At 35.6% G+C, this 14904-nt stretch overlaps 1 protein-coding gene across 9 annotated transcripts in view; it reads right to left on the bottom strand.

The window, feature by feature from the left end:
• Positions 1-49: 49 nt before the first annotated feature.
• Positions 50-14904, bottom strand: part of LOC141452258 (GTPase-activating Rap/Ran-GAP domain-like protein 3) — a 387611-nt gene continuing 372756 nt past the window's right edge. For all 9 annotated transcript variants that reach the window (XM_074124265.1, XM_074124241.1, XM_074124223.1 and 6 more), the window contains 16 exons: positions 14202-14268; positions 12494-12596; positions 11817-11915; positions 11634-11737; positions 10881-10992; positions 10548-10700; positions 10340-10458; positions 9747-10041; positions 9574-9672; positions 8984-9150; positions 8637-8750; positions 8029-8272; positions 7849-7932; positions 7225-7343; positions 7028-7148; positions 50-6618 (listed from right to left, as the gene is read on the bottom strand). In XM_074124265.1, coding sequence (XP_073980366.1) covers positions 6380-6618; positions 7028-7148; positions 7225-7343; positions 7849-7932; positions 8029-8272; positions 8637-8750; positions 8984-9150; positions 9574-9672; positions 9747-10041; positions 10340-10458; positions 10548-10700; positions 10881-10992; positions 11634-11737; positions 11817-11915; positions 12494-12596; positions 14202-14268 — 2239 coding nt within the window. In that variant the 3' untranslated portion in view covers positions 50-6379. The remainder of the gene's footprint in view (positions 6619-7027; positions 7149-7224; positions 7344-7848; positions 7933-8028; positions 8273-8636; positions 8751-8983; positions 9151-9573; positions 9673-9746; positions 10042-10339; positions 10459-10547; positions 10701-10880; positions 10993-11633; positions 11738-11816; positions 11916-12493; positions 12597-14201; positions 14269-14904) is intronic.

Genomic DNA, 14904 nt, shown 5'->3' with positions numbered 1-14904 from the left:
TTCTAGTCTAAGTAGATCAGCTGGTAAGAATATAATAAAATGACTAAAGTAAACTTAATTCTTTAATAAATATTATACATAATAATTTTGATTTAAGTATTTCATTATTTTGTAATTCCACCACTTTTCAAGTAGATATTTTTCAAGAGTTTAAAAAACAAAAAACATGGACACAATCTTATCAATTTAAATAATAAGTTCACTTACAAATTTATTCATTATTCAATTTATTAAACGGAAACATGCAGTGAGACTGCACTTATTTAGTTCCCTTTTAATATAAACATTTGTATTAGTTATTACATCATAATATCGTAACAGTGACAATGATAGTTTTCTCTCTCTATATATATATATATATATTTACAAAAATACACAATTATATTCATATTTAGTGAATAAAAAAAAAGTGAGAAATAAAGATTAAATCAGTAATTATATATTTTTTCGATATATTTAATATAAAAGTTTGTAAGATTAAAGCTTCGACCCAGCATCAATATTTTGGTTTCAAGTGTTTATGTTTTTTGTGTTTGAAATCAGAAAACTTATTTTCTTTAATAAAGTACATATAAATTCGAAATTTTACATAAAATTAAAAATTATAACAACTACTTTGAACTAAATTTACAGGCGGAAAGAAAAACAAACGCCTAGTTTTCGATTGCACCCGGGGTTAAGAAGAAAATAGGTCCCCTAGTTTGAGATGTTGGTGTAAGGGCTAAATTTCTTGTTTGTTTCTCACTCAAAGGAAGAGAAAGTTTCATCGTCCTCGTGGTTCCAGTTCATCATCCAGTCCCTTTTTGTGCAAGCAGCCCGGAATTGTGGGCCTACGAGTCCGAATCTTTCCGGAGGACCCCCCTCGAAGGAAGTGCATGAGTCAAAGTGCTAGCTGTCTATCTTTCTGGTTGAATACAAGGTGCCAGGATACCCTAAGTGGACCTGCAGATAATAATGCCGTTTCTCCAGGTAGATTCGGTACGTAAGTCCGTGGGTCATGCGATTCTTCTGGTTATGCAGCCAACTAAGCTCTGTTTTCAGTGGCCCCTAACAGTATGATCAACCTGGGACTGGTGGCAGATCCATAAAGACTGGCAGACGAAGGCTGATCCAGCTAGGTTCCTTTCTTTGTTAAATGATCAGCCTTCTCATTTCCGGAAAGGCCCACGCGTCCGGGAAACCACTACAGTGATTACTGTAAGCTTTTATCGGCCAAATAATAGATTCTTCATCCGCTATCAAAAAAACTGCGGTAGAAGGTAAGAAATGAATGAGAGCTTGACAGAGATTATGGCTTTACCGGAAGAAGAATTTTTATCATACTTTTTGAACAGATATTTTTAACAGAATGTCAATCGATAAGAGGGAAGAATGCGCATTCAAATCCAAAGATCTGTACCTTAGCTGACTGATCAACAGCCTCACCTCATTGCCATCTAAAAACAGGGTCCCATATATTTCTGTTGAGGCATGGCAAAATTTCAAAATATAATTTAGATTATAATCCGCTATTCAAAAGTAAGACTTTATAAAAATTGGAGAATCACCGTGGTTACAACCTACCCAGGAAAACAATCATAATCACGCTTTGCTCCTGATTTCAATAACAATAAGAACAACAAGAGACGGTAAGAAAATTCTAAGGAGGAGAAAAGAATGCTAAACTAGAGGAAACACAGTATTCAATAGGCCGTGGAATTTATATTCATTTATTCCTCTAAGCGTAAAAAAAAAAAAGTTAGTCATCAAATTGCTTTAAATACCATTAAAAGTTTTAATGACCGAATATGATTTAAAGGTGGTTGGAAAAAACACTTCTATTTGACACTAAACTTTACAGGAAACATAAATATCTGCTTTCTTGGAAATGGTACTCGTATTTCTGTTTATTTGTTTGAAATGCATCATTTTTTTTTTCAAGTGAGTAAAGCAGTGCTTTTTTATATTCGCGTTTTTATTCACAAACACCAGTGAGTGAGAATATAAAAAGGTACAGAAGAGGGATGATCGTTGGATAAATTGGTTTTCTAAAACATATCGTTATTAAGAACAAAACATAGTTGCAGGTATTAGTAATCTTTTCTTATCGAGATAATTTGAAACTAAAGATCACTATTTGATAAGAAAAATTGTTTCATCATTAAAGTATTAGAGTCATTTGTATACAACTTTAAATCATCACTACTTTTGATTTAATAACTGTCGTATTAAACTTTGCAGGAAAAAAATAAATATATATTTAAGCTATAAGTACTACGGTGCACAAATAAATTTAAATAAAATTTAATCATACATTTATTTAATTTTATATAACCTATTATATTTCTTAATTTGTTATAAAATCACTGAACACATAGTACACATCGATTAATTCATATATTTAAGAATACACATGGAGGCAGGCATTCTTATTTACATTATATTTTATTTGGTAACTCAGTTCGTCAAATCTCAGTGAATTTTATTACCATACAAATGATAGATTTCAAAATTAGATTTTTTATTTTACATATTATTTATAATTAATAAATTTCCATTAAATCCTTTATTTTTTTGTAGTAACAATTTATAAGTTTATACTAATAAATTTTTCACTTTCACAGTAATTAAATTTAAATTTTTCAATCTTACACAATTTGGTTAAATTAAATTGATTTTGAATGAAAAATATGAACGATGATGATAAAAGAAAACACTGGACTGCGCATTATCAAACCTTGTTCAATCGATTAAGAATTGACTTCAGCAAATCGTCAGAATTCTTTAGAATTTATTTCTTTTTTTTAATTTTACTTCAATTTCAAACTTATTTTGTTTTGTTTTAAATTACAAAAAAAAGAAAAAGATTTTTGGTGGTCCCAGAACTAAGGTAAGTACAAAAAATTAAAGTACTATAATGAAAATACAAATTCAATAAAAACATAATATAAGCAAAATTAAATATTATTAAAAACGTCTTTATTTTCTGCGCATGACAATAAATTTATTTTCATTTATATGAAGAATATGAAATTTTCATTCAAAAAGGCATTTTGGCACATCAATTTCCTTTTTTGATATTTAATATAATAATTTTTTTTCCCCATTTCCAAATGAGGAAAATTTCTTACAATTTTAGAAATATAAAATTTAATATTTACATGATCAAAGAGAGTGAAAGAGAGAAATAACATGTTTATTAACCTATTCCTTAAACATAACTTTGAATTGAAATCTTTGTTTTCAAAGAGACTTATTTTTTTCAATATTTGGCTAATAGTAAGTACTTTTTTGTTTTATTTTACTTCTCAATTTTTATTGAAAAATTGATTTAGTAAAGATATGTAGAGATGCCGAAATCAGCTCAAACAAAGACTGCCTTATTTAAAACAGCTGGTGAGTATGTACGTGAAGTTGAACGCTCTACACCGAGCTAAGTAACCTGCTTCTGTTGCTGGACGAATGTTTATTGATTAAAATAGTGAATCAAGAAATAAACCTTCCTTCAGACTATGGCCCTAAAAGAAGTCCAGTAGGCAGGCTCCTCAAGACGGTTTATTGTTAGATGGAGAACCTACCGATTTTCAGAAACAAGGATCTCTCCTAATACTTCTTGCGATTGGATCCCCTGTGAACCTAAGAGTGCTTAAGATTGATTATGCTGTGTTCGTCCAGTCTCATTTCCGTTTCTATTGATGCCAGTCACTCATTTTGACTAAGACAATCTTTGATTAGATGCCTGATTAAGCCCTTTGTTTATATATTATTTTTTAATCACAATATATTTACAATACTTTGATATATAAGTTCGTTCAAAAATATATTTTTATATTCATAACTAACCAATCACTTTTGTTATAAATTTACTTTAGTATATAAATATTCCTTCCAAAGACCAACAGTTTTTTTAAGTTCTGGAAAAGTGAATTCAAAAGGCTAATTGAAAGTGTGATTCTCCAGTTTTATGAGGAAATAAATGACCACAAATCGGGATGTACAATAGATTAGATGCGGGGACCATGATCTGGTTTTACGCAGTCTAGGCATTGGCCTCTCACCGTGTTGGATACCTGAAGTTGTCTTCCAGTGGTTCTCTCTCTCTAAAGGCGTTGCTTAATCAATCGCCCGAATTCATAATTACTTACTGAAGTAATTGTCTTGTGCTGAACACCAAATATGTTTTGTTGATGTTGGGAAGTTGGTGTTGCTTTCTACTACAATGTTACTGCGAAAGGAAGAAATAAACTCTATCTAAGAGTGTTAGGAGTAACGCATTACTTTCCTGGAAACGAATGCCATGAGTCTATTTCGTTCAAAAATTAATTGAAAATATTGAGGAAGATATTTATGAGGCCGCAAGGGAACGTCATTGTTGCCCTGCCATTGGTTGAATACTTGCAAGAAAGACCACAAAGTGAGCGTAGAAGGCGAAAATGAGGACATCCTGCTGTAGACGCTGGTCCCTGATCAGCAAATTTCCTACTATGGTCTAGTAAGACTATCAATCCCAAAATCACATATGCACAAGAACGGCGCTCTGATCATTCCAAAGTGCTCCTTTTAAAAGCAAAAAATGATTACCATACATTCTCAGTTCACCGCAGGTCACAGGAATTGCTCCTCCAAAACTTAAGATAATCCTTCTTTCAAATCAGCCTTTTGCTCATTCTATCAACTCTCCAAGCTAGAGCGTATCTGGGGTGTGAATAGCCGTGTTTTCGAAGGAAAATTACCAGACTACTGAGACTTCAAGCGGAAAATCTTGAAGTATGTTGGGCAACAGTAACAATTCGATTCATCCAGTCTTAGAATTTTATAATGAATACTGTCATCTTCAGCATACAGCTTAATTCAATCTAATTCAATTATAAACCTCTTAACAAATAATTTCATCACCATAACAAAAAACATCTTTTAATATAGTTCTAACCCATAATTACATAATGTTCTATTCAATAATACATAAATTCTTATGTACAATACAATTAAAATATTCTTAATTTGATATCTATATATATACGTATATTGATATATATATATATATATTGTAATACAGAGAAAGACTTGGTAGATTACAAAAAAATTGTATCAGTAGTAGTAACAATGTAAATAAATAGTTAAGTAATGATAATAATAAACATGTAATACCATGTATTTAGAAATTGTTCGTCCTTTTTTTTTTTTTTTTTTTTTGTTTGTTTGTTGGCTTCCTGTCTGTGCAGATTAGCCAGAAAATCCTTGAAAATCATATTTTAATATAAATATATTTATTTTAAATTTTTACTAAATATTCTCAGTAAATATTTTTTTAAAGAGGCTCCGCCCCTCATAAATTCGGAGATATATCAACAGTATTTCATCTCAGAACTATAAAGTGGTCTAACTTTATGAACTACATTGTAATGTTACTTCGCCCAGTATTACTTAGGAGAATTGAAATTGTGATAGAATTTTTTTAGGAGAATTCCAGGATTAGGAATTGTTATGCCACAAGGAAGTTGGGCCCAATGGATTAATGAAGATAAGAAACATAAATTCAACCAAGAAATTTAGAGGAATCGGACAAAAGTGGAGAGCATTCCTACCTTTCGAAGGTTGCTTCAGATACCTGGGCGCGCCAGCGATGGTGCGCAATGATGAGAAGTAACAGTAAGTAGCTAGTTCTAGTCACGTGCAAGAAAATACGTACCTTTGGTTGTTGTGGTTATATTTTATGCTAGGCCTCAGTGTGTGATATCCTTATTATTGCAATAAAAGCCCCAAGGAGGTAAATACTCCCTTACTTTAAAATGCAAATCCTGAAGAAGGATACTGGTTGGAAGAAGGAGCATATTTTGGAGCTCCAACACGGCTGTTCAAAGCTCTGTCCCTTCTCACTAAATGCATTCGATGATCTCAGCCTGGAAAACCATGGCCTACCTCCAGGAGTCACTGTACTGTCTTGGTACAAACCATGGCCTACCTCTAGGAGTCACTGCCTTGGAACAAACCGTTAAACATAAACTCCAGTTTCAGTCAATTTATAATTAACTTTCGAAAACATGTTAACTTATACAACTAGAGTGGCAAGCATTCGGGCCATGAGCGAATAAAACACAAAGAAAAATAGCACACTCCTCAAAGTAGCTGCTGGTGTGAGCATCATTGAGTACGTCTTCCATCCGAACTTAATTTAATACTTAATACTTTACATGAACTAACATTACAATATGACCTCATCTCTAACAGCTTATTTACTATTACTAAATGAAAGTTAGCGATTCCACTTAGTTTATAAAACAGTCTTATGTTATAAAAATATAACATTAAATAATAAAATTAAAGAATTCAATAATTTGGGAGATAATTTCTTTTCTTTTTGTTTGGTTTAGATCAGTCCAAATTGTACAGGTGGTGAACTTCATTTAGATGACGGTGGTAGGAAGGATTGAGGAGTTGGCGACGAAGAACAACTGCGACTGATGCCTCGCGGTGGTTCAGACAAGAGTCGACAGGTTGGCGACAAAGTAGCGCTGGAAGTCTCCTGGACTGGTTCAGGCGTGGGTGTTGGACAGCGGCGTTCACAGGCGGCCACCAGACCGCTCAGAGCATGTAAAGGGATGCGATACAGGCGAAACGGTCGTGCTTCTGGTGATATGGCTGTAAGAAACAAAGAGATTATGTAGTGCTACTATGTATCTCTAAGGCTGTGCAAGAGAATGTGGACTTAGGGGCTGAAAGAACTGAAATCAAGTTTTTTCAGTAGCATCAACTTTGGGGAGGATCTGGTACACCAAGAGGTGAAATAAAAAGTGTAGTGGGATCCCTTAGACTATCCCACTTCTGGGAGATTCTAGCTGACTCTGAGAGAATCCCCGCCTAACATCACTCACAATGACGCCCTAAAACTCTCAATATACTCAAAGGGGCCGGCAGATATAGTTGAGCTCACAGGTAATATCTTTATTCATTCATACAGTCATCTACATTCTATGCACCAACACTGACTCATTAGGGAGCCAGAATAGTTCTAGCTCAAACTAGACAGTGGTATAATCTCCGTACTCACAGTGTGGGGAAGATGGCGGCGAAAGACTCACTTCCTTCCCGTCCAGTTTGATATCCATGTGTAATCGTTCAGATTTACTTTGGAAAAATTCTGGTGCAGTTGTAGCAAAGAATATGTCGTTCTAAAAATAAAAAAATCCTTATTAATTACACTAATATTAAAATGTATTTTTATCTATTGGGGAAAAATTAATTTACCTTGAAAGATATCAACTTCAACTTTGGCATGGCCATAGTTTGCACCAGATTGCCATTGATGATTAGCCTAATCTCCATGGAATCTGATGTGAATGCCAAAACGTATGGAAAGGCACAAACTGTGAACATAATTTCTGATTAAAACGATAGGTTCTTTTAACGTGGATACTTAATAAATCAATTGTAAGTTCTACTTTTTTGCTAGCAAAGAGTCCTTTATCAGCAATGGTTCGGATTCGAAACCAGAAGCCTATTTCATCATTCTACCAGAACGGCTTTATCTGACCGGATGTCTGCCCTGATTCAGCTACGCCACTGGTAATATGAATGAATAAAATGACAAGCAAACAGACGGGTTCCTGAATTATATCGCTATAGTTTCCATAAACCTAATATAAAAATTGGAATTTTAAAAAATAAAATCGAGACATTCGGTGATTGAAACTTGTCGCCTTTTCCAGTGACAGCTTCCTGAAAGTGCTCTCTCGTAACAGCAGAGAACACTGCCGCCCTAACCGGAAAGTGGCTCTTAGGAAGTTCAGTGCTCCAGCCATACAGCTAAACCACTTCATATTATACTATTTTAACTTTACTTCCTTTTACAGATGAAAAATAAAAAATTACCAATATCAGAAGGGATTGAGTTCCAGTGGAAATCAAATTCATTACTAGACGTACTGTCGGATATCTTCTGAAAGTGGCAGGTATCTGTGAACAAGAAACAAGAAGCCATTATAAATCAACAGAAGAAGACAAAAGACCTACTAGTTGGAGAAATAAACGAACAACGAAAACAACACTCACTGTTATAGCACAGCAATAGTTCAGGTTCTTCATCCTCGTAGAGGTCGAGTGACGCCACTAGATGCGCCCGGATGCCGTCCTGTACGGCGAACAGTTTGCTGATTTCCCCGGTCCGCTCGCTGACTAAGTCGAATTGATGTTTGTAGCCGATGCAAATCGTATTGTCTGCAGCGCCGCCGGCAGACGTAGCGGTTGTGCAGTCGACGAGCGTGATCAGTGTTGGTGATTCTGTCAAAGAAATTTCCTGTAAACAAAGAAAAACAAACTTTGATGAGAAACTTTCATCATTTCAACATTCTTTCTGGAAACCTCCAAACATGGATTTCCGGTAAAAATCGAACTCCAATAGAATACTTCTTCTTTAGAAAGACAAGAGAATCTTAAAATCCAAGATCCTCATCCCTGAAGCATGTTCCTCATGGACGAGGATTTTCCTCAACCTAAAAGATCGTCTACTTTTCCCTCTACAATATTCCTGCTCAGATTCTATTCCACATTCAAGACCGTACCCTCCCAAAGAGTAGGGAGTACTTTATTCCTTACCTCTGACATCTTCTACACCATCCGCGGATACCAGAGTATAGATACTCTCAATCTTCGCTATTTACCTTGAGATACTGAAATCCTTCGACGGTATCCGTGTCGCTGGCCGGACACCATGCTGTCCAGGCGGCCGAGTGTCTCCACTGCATCACAAGCAGCTTCTTGCCTATGCTGACTACCTGTAGAACAAAAATGGCCTAATTTAGATGAATTAAGAAAACATGGCAAACTAGATAATATATAAAAGCAAGGATGGAATGTCATTATCAGAAACAATTTTGTTGTTCAAATGTAGCAACCCTTACTTTATATTTTTCTTTAAAATATATAGTTAGAATTTCAATTAGTATTCCTAACAAAATATAAAATAACATACTCCTCTTAAAAGACAATAAGCAACCAGAAAACTGACCATTCTCAAGTGAGATCCTCCGGGTCTGCTGATTGCGTACATGGTGCAGCCCCTGGTTCGGTCCAGTTTGTGCTCCTTCAGTTCGGCTCTGGTGAACACTTCGTTCGAGTCAGTCTCGAAGTCAGACAATCTAAACACGTGGATCTTGCTGTCTCGACCGGCTACTCCTATATTTTTTGCAAATGGAAAAATTAACATATATATGAAATTAAACTCAGAAGGATTTGAAGATGCCGACTGGGCGAACAGTGTGGTCGACCAGGAAATCCTATACTGAATTCCTTCCCACTATGAAAACTACCAGAACCTACTTTGTAAGTCTCTCCCGTACCAGCTGGGAGGTTAAGAACTAAAGGATTTGTACAGAATACATGAGCTTCTAAGAAATCTCAAGGAGGCAATTGGTTCCTCTCAGAGGTGGAATATTCTCAGTTAAGAGCTACTTTTCGGTTTAGGGATTTTGAAAAACTAAGTTTGAACTTTTTGTGAACGAATTACTTTGAAGAAAACTTACTATTGAGAACTTAAGTAATGCTTTTGTGTAATATAGGTGTAGCTAAATATTAAGGCTTATATTTTGCTAAGTTTACCTTTATCGGCTCGGAACAGAAGGATACCATGGGCTTCCACCACGGTCAACTGCTTAATGCTCACTGATTTATCAAAGATCTGTTTATGTGATAGTCCATCTGGAAATGGTTAACATTAATAACTAAGACTTATTTGAAATTCATAAAATCTAAACCAATGAAAAAAATGTTACCTTCAACAACGAATACCCCACTCTCCGTCGAAAGAACCAATTTGGATTCACCCCACGAATCACCGCAAAGGATCTCATGCGCAAAATCCGGATAGAAACAGTGCGGCTCCCAGGGAGCCCGTTTGTACAGTCCGGTGGTGGCCAGCGATGTGGGCGCATCTCCTTTAACTATTGTCTCCAGTTTCAACGCTTGGCCAATCCGCACGAACTCCACTTGACGTGCTTCTTCTTTCCGTCGAGATCCTCTAGGGGCGTCCGGCAGAACGTCCGAGAATGCTCGACGATTCAGCATTGTCTGTTATTAGGAATTTATTAATTACAAAACTAAAATAAATAACACATTAAATACATTAAACTAGCAGTGCTTCAGGATCTATTCGTGATCGGAGCCCAAATAGGAGCTCTTAATTGAGTCAGAATGGAGAGTTAGTGAAAAGAGAGCTTAAATGAAACAATTAAGCTCTTCTTAAAGCTCTTTGGAGTGAGTTAAGGTAAGTTCAACAAATAAAAGCGGAACAAACTAACTTGTTTTGAACATTTTCGTTTCACTTTAAACCTTCTTTGAACCTGAATTCTGTCAAGTATACACTCACCGCTCTACTGGAATCTCCCAACTGTTCTGAACAGAGATCTTTAATCAACATGTCCAAAGTTCGTTCTCTCTTCTGTGCGAATATCGGCGTATTAAAGGTGGCCTTCTCGCCATTGATTACTGCGCAGAAAATATAATAGAACATGGCATTTTGTACTTTGAACGTGCTTAGTGAACATGCTTAATGTTATTTCTATTCAAGTACTAACATTTAACTAGAAGGAATTCTCTAAAATCACCCGGTTCCCGAAAGACTGAAGGACAGGGTAGCGAAGGCCCGAATAATGGTACAGACTCTTCGGAATATACTGCCAGCCTGTAGGATTGATCTTCTGCAGAATAGCTGACTACGGCGAAAACATCTGAACGTGACACATGTCAAGGAATTCTAGAAACAGTTTTATCAACATAGCTATCGAATGATATCGATTAAAATTTAAAAATATGAAACCCTCTTAATTATTATTACATTATTAATGTACAATTTTTAGATACTTCAAAATAACTTCATAAAATAAGTGTAAGTGTAAGAAAAAGGATACGTGTAAACTGAGACTTAATGGAGGATGGATTGAAATTGGCCATCTGGGAGGGGCCACCGTCCACGAACACTATGTTCACTATATCATTGCCAATATGGCGTTTTCTTTCTACCTGAAAATTGTAGATCAATTAATATACGCTGATTGCTCAACAGTTTGAAGAAATTATCTCATCCAGAATAAAGACATATTTCAAGCTTTAAACTTTCCAAGTTTGTTTACATTAGCGTAAGTAGTAAATGATTTCAATTGGGAGAGAATGACAATTTTTGATGGTTACTATGGTTACATTACTTGCTGCTCCTCTAAGTTGTTTACGGACTCAAGGGAATTTCTTAAAAAGAGTACATGTTCTTACAGAGTTTAAAATCGGCAAAACGAGCTGGTCAACTTTTCTCTCTATTCTGTAGTGACCAATTATAGCAACTTGGTTGTAGAACACAGAATTAAGATTGATCTTAAGATTTTGTTGGAATACAAATGAGCCAGAGATGACCTAAACTCAAAGACTATGGCACCCCAAAGAATACCTCAGTGTTGCCAAACTGGATGTTCTAAACTTCTCTTTTGCAGATAATACTTTTAATTTGTTTCCTATTTTTACCCCAATTTTATTTCCTACTGAGCGAATGCAATCAAACGAAAAGTTTCAAGACTTGAAAAATTTACTTCTTTTTCTGAATGGTGCAAATTATTTTGTGGAAATATGATTTAGTTTTCTCATTTTCTGCACCTTTCTTCAACTTCTTATACCTGCTGTTTGTTGTCTTTAGAGTAAGGCAACAGCGTAGACACGTGGAACATGATCTCATGGCCTTCGTATATTGTGTACACGGAATATTTACCGGTCATATCGCCTAGAAAAAAAAAAGAATTCATTGCAGCAAACTAACCTAGTGATTATAACCTCAGTGTATACAAAGGAAACCTACTCACCTTTGATGTCTAAACCACCTCTATATTTGTCCCATCCTTTGAGTCGTATCTTGTCACCAAGTAAAGCTGTGAATCGTTCAAACTCCACGCTGCCAGTTTCTGTGAGAATAGAGCGAAAACAGAGATGTGATTTAATGTAGTTTATTGTGACTTACCAAGTTATAGTTCGGGACGTCTTAGTACAGCTGCTGCTGGTCCAGACATAGAAAAGTGATGCAGCCTTTTTTCATGAAAATCGCTGACTCAGAGTAGTTAGATTAGATTTAGATTAAACTAACATTGCTTTTAGTGAAAAACTTAACTTCACCTCTGCTCAGAAGTTGTGCTTTCTAGATAAAGAGGTATGCCACGCTTTCAGGAAACAGTAGAAGCTATTACTGAGCAATCAGAAAACAGGAAAAATCGCTCAGTAAAGAGGAATTCCGACTGTCAGGTTAGGATTCAAAAACCATATTAAAAAATTTTAAACGAAATATCAAATTTGAACTAACACGATTTTCGTACTCTTGAAAACTTCACCTTGTATTTCCGGTATAGCTCCATTACATGTACAAATCACCACAGGTGTAATATTTCCTCTATCACGGAAGATGGGAATAAGAGATGAAAAATTAAACAGCTTTTATTAAAGCCAATCAATCAATGCTACAATCTCATGATTTCCATGATTTACTCACCATTGCTGAACATCTCATCATCCGTGACTTGATTGGGCCTGGTGTACAGCACTCCGAACTTGAAGTTCACTGATCCTTCTTGCTCCTCAAGCAGCAGTAAATCCTATCAGTAAAGTCATTAAGAATTTATATTTTAATTAATAATTTTAAGAGTAAATATCTCACAAAGAAAATTGCTTCCTACTTTTCTCCTCACTTAACGAAGTTTCACTTTAAGTTTTATGGCAACTTATCGAAAACGGTTCTGGAAAACTTCTATCTGAAGTTCAAGTGCCGAGCGGTTAGAGGCAAGACCCGCAAAGCTAAGATGTATTGAGGTACTAGGCTATATTCCCAGTCTATTCCTTTAATGGTTAATATGAGAAACTTTGCAGTAAAGTATGTTTGTCAGGCGCCACGATAGCTAAGTGGTTAGAGACTAGACCCGCAAAGCTAAGATGTATTGCGGTACTAGGCTATATTCCCTGTCTATACCATTAATGGTTAATATGAGAAATTTTGCAGTAAAATATGTTTACTAGTCGCCTCCGTCCATGACACCTAATTTGTGTAGTTGGATGTAAAGCTAGCTTGAAAAAATAGTCATTACTTTACTTTACTATCTGAAGTTCACTTTGGCCGAACCAACCAAGACGAGCTGGTTTTGTGGCGGATAATTGGGAGACAAGTGATTTTCCCTTCAACTTGAATTTGTCAGAAAGCTTTTCTGAAAAGTCTGCAACTTTCTAGAAATCATGTTCAAGGCTGGTGATGCTATTAAGAAAGAAAAGCGTGAAAAGCAGTTCTTTTATCCAGTAGCAAGCTGTTAGTGCATCCAGAACTGCCTGAAGAGCTATTATCGGCAAGGAAAATGTACACGCAGTCAGAAGTTCTATTCTTTTAGAAGATTTTCCAAACTAAATTCAATTTCGGTTTTGAGAACACCAAAAGTGATGAAATTTCCACTTGCTTGTCACTAATCTTTCCAATGGTCACCATAAAGTTAAAACAGTTGACGTAACCAAAACTGTTTATTCCCTTTAAAAACAAAAGTGCAAAGAGTATTTTCATTCCCTTTGTAGTGTCAGGAAAGCCAAACGCCACCTCGCGTCCAGGATTAGTCGACATGTTACTCAAGACAGTTGTTCAACATGACTCTAGTTTTGGGTCATTCAAAGGCACGTCAAACGCCAATCAGCGAGTGATTGTGTGACGGCAAACAGAAAAAAAGGTCAAACGACTTTTCGCCCAGGCCTGCCAACATTCATGTTAAAGTTGGAACTAAAGAGGTGTTTTTTTTTCTATCGAATTGGAATCCCACATTCACAGGAATTCTAGACTCGCTGCAGCCTGCAAACTCTATTGTGGCTCTCTGCAATGTCTAGGATCCTTACAGAACTTAGAAACCCTGTATAATTTACTATATGTCAATATGTGCCTGACTTTGCTGTTGAATTGCTTAATCCAAGTAATTGCAGTGGTAACATTTCAACTTACGGGCTGCTATTGTTGAGTGTTGGGAGTATGAGTGTGTGTACTATTTGTGTTGTTAGGCTGGGATACCCACAACAACGCCAGTATGTCTGAAAAAGTGGCTAGTCCAATCTCTAAGAAACAAGGGATGGTAATGCCATTATCTTAAATACATAAGGTGCTACCGTTGTACACGTAATTTTATCAGTCTGTACATAAACAATAAAATAAATGCAATTACTCGTACATCATTTACCTTCTGTATATCCGGCGAGAAAATCTCTTTTGGTCCTTTTTCCAGCTTTTCCATGTTGGGGAAATTGCTGAAACGAGAATATAGAACAGAATAGAAAGACTATTATTCAAAATTCATGTGTAAGTATTTTTTTTAAATTTCACATGAAATGGGCCTATCGCCCATTCGCCTACAGTTTTCGTTCTTTAGATGGAGCCTTTTGGGTACACTGTGTCCCCGAGCGGCGATTTTACAAAAACAGAAATTGAGAAGGGACTCGGAAATTTATGCAATGTACAGGTACTTCCTGGATTTAGATGCTAATCTGGGATTCTGGGAGCTCTTCTACAGGTTCCTTAATCCTGTTCTTCTATAGCATATTTGCTAAATCGTTGGCAAGCGTTTATTCCAGAAATTTTGAAGGACATTCATATCTGGGACACCACTCATTTCGTAACGTTTACATGTTTAATGTGTTTTGAACATCCTTCGCTTAAAACGTTTAAAATGTAATCATGAAAATTTAGTAAAAAATACGGACGTTCATCGACACTGTGGGTTTACGGGGAATTTTGGCATCGAGAACTAATCAGTTCTGTACAATGAAAGAAAGCCAAACGTGCTACAAAATAATTAAATTGATTAATCTTACACAAAACTTATAATCCCAACATTTAAAAATTTTACTGTATAGTTGTAGGTCAAAATTTGTCAAATGGAATTT

Source organism: Rhodnius prolixus, unplaced genomic scaffold, assembly GCF_049639745.1.
Source record: "Rhodnius prolixus isolate KJV_2025 unplaced genomic scaffold, Rpr scaffold_1, whole genome shotgun sequence".
NCBI classification, from domain to species: Eukaryota; Metazoa; Arthropoda; class Insecta; order Hemiptera; family Reduviidae; genus Rhodnius; species Rhodnius prolixus.
This window is presented reverse-complemented; position numbering and strand designations above follow the sequence as displayed.